Below are 10,019 nucleotides of genomic sequence, written 5' to 3'. Positions count from 1 at the left end.
GCCGAGGGAGAGGACACGGTCATCCAGTGCCACCGCCGACGGCATCCATTGTTGCCGTGGATGGTAGAGGAGGCGTCCGTCGCGGGCGGACTCCACGTGCCACGGGCGGTCCTGTCCGTACCGCCAGTGGAGGACGTGACCATTTCGGTGGACGGAAACAATTCTCTCACTGTCGCCCGTCAGCCACCACCCATGGGATGGATCAGGAGTGAATGACGCACCGGTGGGCGGTGAGCAACGCCATGGCCGAGGGGGTGTGCCCCCCGGCGGCGTAGCGAAACCCTCCACGGGCAGGCGGTATGGGGGACGCCTCCCGGCCAACCGTGGCATCCATGCTGAAAGCCGGGTGGCTGACCCTGGTCTCGGTGACCGGCCGTGGGCGCGGGGCGGTGGATGGGCACACTGAACAGCCCCGCTCACGGGTCAGAACGTTTCACTCGTCGAAGTTGGAGGTATTGTATGAAGTGTCGCTTGGACAACGACGCTGGATAGCTCCCACTCCCGACCAGAGACCGAAATCGTTCTCATATAACGTCGGCCGCAGCCCCCCCGGCTAAAGCGACCAAGAGTACATTTGATGAGACCCGAAAATTCGACGTCAACAGAACGCACCACCATGCAGTGAGACCACGAACCGGGCCTCCACTCAGGTCCAAGATTCCACATCGTCGCGAGCAGCAGTGTTTTTTATGCATCACCGTCAAAAAGAGACTCTCCGAGGGACAGGGTGGAGATCCCGGATCGACAGTGTGGCCATCGTGGCGGAAACTGTGGTCAAGTCGCAATTTCCATGAGCAGAACATTCTCGCCAGTGACCGAATTCTTCCGTCCATGAATGGCTTCCTTTCCAGGACCGGGCGAGCAGAGATTCTCCCGTAATTTACTGTAAATTACCTCGTGCACCACCTTCTCGTTTGGACGAATCTCGATCTTGTAGGGACCGGGAATACGGGGTCCCACAACGGGCAGGGTGCATTCGCCAGCGACTATATGCAGGTAACCAACTCCTTCACATGACCAACCACAAGGTTTATCTACTCACAATTATCGAGTGAGCTAGATACTGTACGACAGTGGGGTTTGTATGACCGAGTGGCCTTTCTACTCCCCTCGCTCTCACCGGTTTTCTCCATCGCTTGCGCTTCGAAACCATTCAGTCGTTCAGATTCCCCTTCGCTCAAGTCCTCGACCCCCCGAATCACGGCCAACGGCGACGTACGGGAACTGGACTCAGGTGCTCAATTCATGTCTCCGACCTCGAACCTAGGCCGCGTTGAATGCCCTTCTCGGGTGGCACTCAACCTCGCCGCGCCGGATCGATACCTTGGAGTGACAGATTGTCCAACACTTCCTCCGCCCGGAAGACTCCCAGCCCATCCCGTTTCAAGTGCCCAGATTGAAACCCCAGCTCGAAGACGATGACGCCGGGACCCAACTGCGTGAGATACTTCTGGACCTGCTGTTTTTCCTTCCCGGCGACGAATGGATTCTTGGGAAATCCAAAGTAGTGTTTGTACTCGACCCAGTGGCAGAGCTGACCACATAGAAATACCGGTGACGCAAAGAAGATGTCGGGCGTGGCTCGTGGCACCCAGCCTCTCGCCTCGGCTTGCTCCCGTTGCTCGACCTCGCGGAGGAAATGATATCCCATGTGTCGGAAACGCTCCACGAAGGAATCTTCCGAGAGTTGGGCACGTGCCGCGCGTTGCTGTTGTTGTACTCGCCGGAGCTCTGTGCCCTCCGGACCGCTGTCGGGAGGGTTCAGGCGGCGCGCCGCCTCCATCAGTGAGAGAATGATCATCGGATCCAGAGTGCTCTTCGTCCGCCTGATGACTTCGCTCAATTCGGGCATGTTCGCGCTCCTGCGGCAGAGGAAGGCAAAGACCGGGGAGACGAGGGCTTTCGGGACGCCTCGACCGTGCGATGGAACTGGCGGGAAGATCGGCTCCAACGTGCCACCACCTCCCACAGCGTCGGGGTGCTGGATTGCCCCGGACGCACCCATCCTCATGTCCGGCGTCAATTGCTCAAGTCCTGTGTAGAGCGCCTGAATCGTGATCCGATCTTTAGCGGTGGCATGATGCGCGGAGGACTGGGTCAGATGTTGCTGGAGAGAGGACAGGCCGGCGAACCGTCGATGACAGGCATCACAGTATGCCGAGCCCAGCATTTCGTTCTGAGCCATGAGGACGAAAGGATACAAGTTGCACGGGTTCCAGACGGTGGTGAGGCAATCCCACCTGCGTACGGCTTGAGACACCTCGCTAGTGATCCTCGTGGCAGCGTCGTGGACTGGTGGTGAGGTAGGAGATGGACAACTCACTACATCGTCCGGACGAGTCGATCGGTGACATCGATATAGAGACCTATCACGATGAATGCTCGGGTCATCTGAAGATCGGCCTGACAGGCCATTGGAGCTTGTCCTGGGACCATTATTGGCGCTCATACAGGGGGCCCGTGGGTGTCAGGTGTGAAACTGTAAGTTTACCGGATACAGCACGCTTCAGGACACGGATGGGACACCTATGGAAGTGGTATTTACCGGAGCACACACTGTAGTTTCCGGAGTGGCGAACGACCACTCCTCAAGCACCTGTGCCAGACTGCGGCACGCTCTCGTCTAGTGGGTAGCTGTAGTCCTACTGAGTGGATGTATCCCAACAAGTTCGCCCCAGCCCAACAGATGGGTGTGGTGTGACCCTGTCGACCTGCACCGACAATCGCCTAGTTCCCTCTAGATAAAAGGAAGCCAGAATCAAATATGAGGATCCTACTGGCCTTCAACGTCCAATTCCCAAGCCAACCATTTGATCGAGATGGGGAAAACAAATGGTGCGTGCTCTCCTTTGTGTAGAGACGTTGTCGACTTAGGACGTATCACCACCATCATAGACTCAGAAGCTCAGAAAGGGGGGAGCACCGGCTGGACCGGTGGTTATTGGCTGTGGTGAGCTTGTTCTGGAGTCAATATTTCCCCGAGGCCTAAGTTACTGCTTCAGACAAACGATTCAGGTCATTCATAGTCTCGTCCTCGCTTCCGAGAGCTGCCGCTGGGCTTCCACTCTTCGTGGGGCGTGTGGTGCACAGCTCTTGACCTTTGTACTCTCCTAACTCGAATCTATTCATGGCAATACCTCTACGTCTTCGAGTCAACACCGACATTTCCTGCGCGCTGCGTTCGAGGAACTCCTCCTGCGTCACCCCGACCATTCGGTATACACACCCGGCGCGCGATTTTCGGGCTGGAGTGGGCCGAGAGGAGGACTTGAGCGAGAGTGATCTTGTCTCCGGCAGTCGCTCTTTTCTCGTGCTGTGGGGCGGGAGCGAGCCTACGTATAAATGTTCCAGACTGAATTTCAAAGGCCGCCGTGATGCAGCCGAGCATTGCAATACTTCACGGTGTCATGCGCTGCCTGTTAGGTTAGCTATGTTTTGCTGTACAAGCTTCACCTGAATAATCTCCTGGAGCCGTTGATGGATTGAAAGCGAAAAGGCAAATAAATTGGACCTCCTGGGCTCCATGTTGACCGTGTTTTGCAGCTTTGGAAGTGCCAGCGTGCCAGCAGGCTAAGTAAGTATTTACAACTGAGGCGGCAAGAGCGCTAGTAATATTAAGCTACAATGCCATACGTCTATGGAAGCTGTCTCCCGCATTCTCGCATAAGGCAAAGGAAAAACTTAGTCATATTGTTACTGTACGAATCAAACAAAAAGGGTTGGATAGGCACAGCAGTGTGAATGTCACTTTTTCATCAGGAAGCGAATGTAACGGAAGAAGTTGGCCACAACCATGCTATTGATGCTGCCTTCGGTGCTTCGAGAGGGCTTGATCCTGTTCGGGGTTCTGTTGAATGGTAGAAGGCCAAGAAGCTGGTACCGACAAGGAGGGAGTGGCTAAACATGGTCTCCTTTAGCCTCCCTGACAAGGGCCTGACTTCCCGTCACACATATTTCCTCAATTCGTTCGGTGACAGACATGATCCAGTACGGGGCATTCCGCCACCATGGCTATTTCGATCGCCGCTCTTCATCAATGTGCTCTGCTTCTTTCTTGCCAACGACACGTTTAGTAACTCGAGAGACGGCACGCAAAGCTTCGGCGACCGGATGGAAGATGACATGGAGGAACTTCCCGATTGGACGGAGAACAACCGTTGATGCTGCAACCGCGGCGTTGAAAGCAACAGCAAACCAGACATCAGGGATGAGGCGAACCAAAGCAGCCCACAGGAGACAGGGCAGAGCGCACAACAACGAGATCGCCCATTGAGTCCCATCGAGGCGGGTGATGCTGAAAGCGCGGCCACCAATGGAGATAATCATGATCTGCCCGCCCACCATAATGCAATTGATACCTTGGAACCAGAAATTCCTGTGGATGCCCTCGAAAATGTTGAATTTGTTATCTAAGCGACGACTGTTGAGTTCGTTGAAGATCTGCATCCAGACGAATGAGTTGAAGACGATCGTGTTGAGCTCAATCCTCCGGGCGGGTTCGTAGCTGAAGATGTGCATGCCGGCGAAATAGAGAGTCAAGGTGACCACCAGTTGATAGGTCGCTTGACCTGTGATCATTTTCCACATGGTGGTTGTAACAAGTACCTCCGACTTGGGTTGTGGTGGACGATCCAGAATCTTCTTCGTTGGCGCGTCGGTAGCGAGTGCCAAAGCAGCGAGAGTATCCATGATCAGGTTGACCCAAAGAAGTTGCACGGCAGTAAGGACAGAGTCGTTGGAGTCGTTGGACACGGCAGAGACGAATGTGAGGACCACAGCAGTGATGTTGACGGTGATCTGGAACTGCAAGAATTTCTTGACAGCGTCATTCACCGCTCGTCCCCACATCAGAGCAGTAATCGTCGAGGAGAAGTTGTCATCCAGGAGAATGATTGACGAGGCCTCCTTTGCAACTTCCGTGCCGGCAATACCCATGCTGAAGCCGACATCGGCCATTTTCAGGGCAGGGCCATCGTTGGTACCATCGCCAGTCACTGCGACAGTCTCGCCGAGGTGCTTGAGACGGCCCACCAAGATTCGTTTATCTTCTGGTGATGAGCGAGCCAAAACACGTAACTTGGGTAGAATGCTGTCCATCTCCTCATTACATAGTTGGCGGAATTGAGGGCCTTCCATCACAACGCCTTCTTCGTCTGTGCGGAGGATGCCACATTCAATGGCAATGGCACGAGCGGTTGTGCAGTGGTCACCAGTAACCATACGGACCACCACACCGGAATGTTGACATTGTTGAATCGCTTCAATGACGCCGTCCCGGAGAGGATCATGGATGCCAACGACGCCGACCCATGTCATTTCATGGAAAATACAGGCGAAATCCGCCATCTTTGGGTCCTCCTCCAAAGTCTTCGCCCTCATGGGTGGCCATTGCGGAAAATCTTTGTAGAGAATACCGATAGTGCGGAGTGAATGCCTTGCATACTCTTCGATGGTCGCCGCAGCGTTCTCCTTGTCCTCTGCAGTAAGGTCATCTACGCGAAAATCCTTTTCATAGATGTTGGAGATTGTTTTGGTCGCGTTCGCCAACATAATCTCTGCTGCGCCCTTGACCAAGAGGCGATAGCCGCCATGTTGCTTGATGACAATTCCCATGCATTTTCGGCCAGAGTCGAATGGAATGAGGTGCTTTATCTTGCAGCTGGAGCGTTCCGCGGCCAGACTATCTAGACCCAGATGCTCCTTTGCGAGAGTAAGAAGAGCGACTTCGGTCTTAGAGCCAATGAAGGTTGCGACTCCTTTTTCCTCACCTGCAAACGCAGTGCTGTTCAGTGTACAAGAGAGCTTGAAGAGGTCCTTTACTTCAGCACTAAGCCGCTGGAACATCGTGGCGGTTGGCACAGTTTGTGATCCTTCCTCCGAATGTGAAGAGGCAAATTTCTCATTCGCGCCAATTGTGCCCGCAACCACGGTCATCTTGTTTTGTGTAAGGGTTCCGGTCTTGTCCGAACAAATTGTCGTCGCATTACCCATGGTCTCACAAGCACGAAGCTCGCGCACCAGGTTATTCTCCCTCAACATTCGAGTCGTGGCAAAAGCAAGAGCCAACGTGACCGCCAGAGGCAAACCCTCAGGTACGGCGACGACTATGACGGTAATAGCAACGATGAGGATATCCAAAACTTCCTGCGCTTTCTCAGGACCGGGCCGTGTATCGCCGGATAGATGTCCGGCAAACTTGAACAAGAGGACAAAGAATAGAAGCATCGCAGCTCCGGAGCCAAGTCCGCCGATCCAGTTGGCAAGCTTTCCGAGTTTGACTTGAAGGGGTGTAGGGTCGTTGTCTGTCTGGAGACTCATCAAAATCTTGCCGTAAGAGCTATTGACACCAACACCGGTGACCAGATACGTGCCGACGCCTTCGAGGACCTTGGAACCGCTAATGATAAAGGGATCGAGCTTGGCCGTCGCCGTCCCGTCCTGGATTCGCCGCCAGACTTCGTCCCCAGGGGCCTTCCTCATCTGGTCAGATTCTCCCGTGGCAGATGATTCGTCGCATTTGACTCCGTGACCGGTGATAAAGACGCCGTCTGCTGGAACAGCATCGCCAGGTTCGAGGTGAAGAACATCACCAACTGTGATCTCGTGAACCGAGATCATAATAGATCTACCCGATCGAATGACCTTGACCTCGCGATCGTCTTTCTACCGCGATTGGTCAGTATGCTGTTGATTCAAACCTGAGACGCCAGTCAGGTGAACTTACTCGCTTGTTGAGCTTGACGAATTGTCGCTCCTTCTGCCAGTCATTTGCCGCCCCGACCGTCACGACGACGATGATGGCCACGCAGATGGCCACGCCTTCGACCCAGTCGACACCAGATTCACCGGCAACGCTTTCATAGATACCTAAAGCCAAAGAGATGACTGCTGCAATTGTCAGGAGGATGAGAATTTTGTCGTTGTATGCTCTCCAGATAAGAACCAGAAGTCCATCAGGTTTTCGTTCTGGTAACCGATTATCTCGAAAAACCCGAATCCGATCTTCAAATTGATCTTTGACCTTATGCACCGACGCATGGGTAGTATGTCGAGGAAGAGGTACGTCTGAGAAGGCAGCCTTTCTCGATGCAGCACTCGCAGCGTCATCAAAACTTACGTGACCATCGAGACGGGTCTCGTCCATCGATAACCCAGCAGTTCGGCTTGTTCGTAAGCCCTTCTCGAGCCCCTGGAGACCGCCCACAGCTTTGAACGCTGAGAGAGATTTCGGATTTGTAAGCTTGCTCAACATTCCCGGGGAAAAGGCGAACGGGTTGCCTTCAACGTCAAAGTCCTTTTCATCACCCTTGTCGGGTTGCAAGGCTTCTGCTGGGGGCTTATACTTGAGACTGCTTTTTGAGTAGTCGGTGTCGGTAGTATCGAGGGAAGCCCTGGAACAGCCCCCATGTTGGTTCGGTATCTGTAAGTAGTCGATACCGGTCTTCGTCATGTTTTGTGCCGTTCGTGACCCGGTGTGCGCGCTGTGATTCTGACTTGCTTTGACTAAACGAGGATGGACTTTTACTTGAGGAAATATGAATTGAAAACTCGGAGCAGGATGAGAGATGAGGGTATCTCCAGCGAGTTTATAGCACCACTCGAAGGCTCCCGTGTAGTGTGAGAGTTGCCTCGTCGTTATCTTGACGCTCTGAAAGGGGCTGTGTGAGGGATGTAGACCAAACGAGAGTGGAGTGCATCCGCCGCTGAAAGAAATCCCGTGGGCCTCTAAGCCACAGGATGGTGATGAGTGCTGGGTTTAGACCAAAAGTATGCCTTGCTGGGGATCGCACTAGGTCCCCACAAAATGTCTAGAACTGCCCCCCCCCCAAGTATGGCCGTCGTAGCCGGGAATGTCCTTCTCTGACAGGGCGATCCACATACAGTATGATGATGAACTCATCGTGAAACAGGGATGTCGTCGAGGGAGCACCTTCTCGACCGCCGCTCTGCTGACCTTGAGTATAGGAACCCTTGAGGGATCGAATCACTGGTGAGGGCTGTGCTTTTCAAATTGTCGACAATATTTGTGCAACGGTAAGATCAGACCGACATGCCGATCTGCCTGTTTTCGAGGTGGCGTGCACAGTCTGCGTTCACGGAAAGTGGCAAATGTCAATCGGAAATAGACCATAAGCCATCTTCGATGCCTGCAGGGCGAGGGTGAGAATGTTGCCTTGGCTCATCGGTGCAGCTTCATTCCCGCTGGAAGGCTGCGCTCGCATCCCCCTGCAATGCGCAGCACAATGATTGTCACCACACTCTAACAGACAGGTGGCAACTCCTTGAAGGGAGAAACCAGGCTAGTGTGCCGCCAGTGTGCGAGCCGCCAGTATGAGCACGTAGATATGCAGTGTTCAGATTAACAATCCTAGACAGACACCATGTCGATTTGATACTCTGATACGGTGCTGGAATGCTCCGCTCCGCAACACCGCTTGGCATCATTGATTCATTCCCCTGCCTAATCGACCATGACGACAAGTTGTAAATTACTCCCTAGAGTCCCTCTAGCCAAGTGACGACCACATCAATCTGTTACTCGGTCCGGAAGAGAGGCCCGTGTCGGGAAAGAGCCAAGTCGCGTAACCGGCTGCCATGGCAGGTTAACATCCCCAGTCTCACTGTCTTCATCATAATGCTGTTACATCAGGTTGAGAGAGAGGGTGTATATAAGTGGGTTTCCTCGTTCACGCCTCTCGCTGGTATATCTTCCCCTTCCTCACCCTTACACCTCTCGCGCACCAGACCTCCAGTCCTCCATCCACCCATTGACCTTCCGTCTTGACGATACCCATGGCAAAGCGCGCCGCAAACCGGTGTCTCCCTGAGATGGTCTGCCTGGGTTGTCGATGTCCTAGAACGGAGGCACCGGCTTAGCTTGGAGGGTGGAGGGTCTTAAGTCAGAAGTTATGCGGTGAGATACTTGAAGCTACTGTAAAACCAATACAGTAGACTCTGTTAAGCCCTATGATTGAGTTTTCCCCAGCCTATGTTTGGTGAAGTTGACTCTTCGTGTGGAGCCCCGAAATTATATTCCACGGGTTGCCACTGTCGAACTTGGGTTGAATTCTGGCTCCTTCGGTGGAGAGTGGTTCCATATTCCTGAAATGCCCGGGAAACTTTGAACCGAATACTTCCTGTAGCCATGGGATTGGCCTGGGTCTCTAGGATCCCGTTGTGCATTCCGTGACTTCGGGCGAACTCGAACCCATACGCCGGGAGATAGTTACTGTAGGACAGGATTCTCCAGACTTGAGTTAGACGCCTTCTATGCCCTTAACGCTGCTCGGTCGACGGAAGTGTGGGCCGAGTGGCCATCAGGGATCGGCATCATCGACCACTTCGCTACAACCTCGAGGGGGGTGGACTGATGTCTTCTACGCGTTGACGCGACCTCTAGGCTACGAATGTGGACCAACTTTCCTTGACTCTGTGGGATGCACCGTCGTTATTTCTGCACACGAGTACATAGATGCCCGGACAAGCCCGACGCGACCCTGTTAGGTGCTTGCGTGACAGAACTGCCTTCTCACGGCAAGAATGCTGTTGAGGGAGCTTTTGGACGACGAGCGTCATGTGACAAGCATGGATGTTTCTCCTCCCGCGCCTCGCTCTTGGATGTCTGTTGGACTATTGCACTATTCAGCCACGGGTCCCTGGCGAGGCAAATTAGACTTCCCCCAATGGTGGGTCAAGGACTCCAACACAACGAGCCGACAGCTGGGTAACTTGAAGGAGACTTTCGACGTTGGGGGAAAGGGGGTTATCCTTCGTGGACGTCTGGATAAGGAAGGCGCTATGGTAATCAACAGGAGAGCTTCCCTTTTAGGACATCCTAGTGACGTCCCACGAGGTCATCCACCGTGGAAGCTGGTACTGTATGAAACCTGCGATTATGGCCGTGTGTTACGAAGAAGTCTGCCTCGAAATCCGCCCCGAAGTCTACCTCGTCGAATTCCGATAACGTAGGCGGCCCCGGGAATTTCGTCTGTGTTTTAGCTTTTGACCCTTCGCTACCT

At 53.8% G+C, this 10,019-nt stretch overlaps 2 protein-coding genes across 2 annotated transcripts; both read right to left on the bottom strand.

Moving 5' to 3' along the window:
* Window positions 1-1,297: 1,297 nt before the first annotated feature.
* Window positions 1,298-2,436, bottom strand: A1O9_13121 (uncharacterized protein; the record flags this gene model as incomplete). Its single annotated transcript, XM_013397964.1, has 2 exons — window positions 2,324-2,436; window positions 1,298-2,240 (listed from the first exon to the last, which is right to left on the bottom strand). Exon 2 carries the CDS (start codon window positions 2,183-2,185, stop codon window positions 1,298-1,300), a length of 888 nt encoding a protein of 295 aa, XP_013253418.1. The 5' UTR covers window positions 2,186-2,240; window positions 2,324-2,436.
* A 1,575-nt stretch (window positions 2,437-4,011) lies between these two features.
* Window positions 4,012-7,450, bottom strand: A1O9_13120 (calcium-translocating P-type ATPase, PMCA-type; the record flags this gene model as incomplete). The annotated part of the gene is made up of 2 exons (XM_013397963.1): window positions 4,012-6,663; window positions 6,725-7,450. 2 exons carry the CDS (start codon window positions 7,448-7,450, stop codon window positions 4,012-4,014), a joined length of 3,378 nt encoding a protein of 1,125 aa, XP_013253417.1.
* Between the last annotated feature and the right edge of the window lie 2,569 nt (window positions 7,451-10,019).

The sequence above is a fragment of the Exophiala aquamarina genome (genome assembly GCF_000709125.1).
Source record: "Exophiala aquamarina CBS 119918 chromosome Unknown aczIA-supercont1.74, whole genome shotgun sequence".
In the NCBI taxonomy this organism is placed as follows: Eukaryota; Fungi; Ascomycota; class Eurotiomycetes; order Chaetothyriales; family Herpotrichiellaceae; genus Exophiala; species Exophiala aquamarina.
This window is presented reverse-complemented; position numbering and strand designations above follow the sequence as displayed.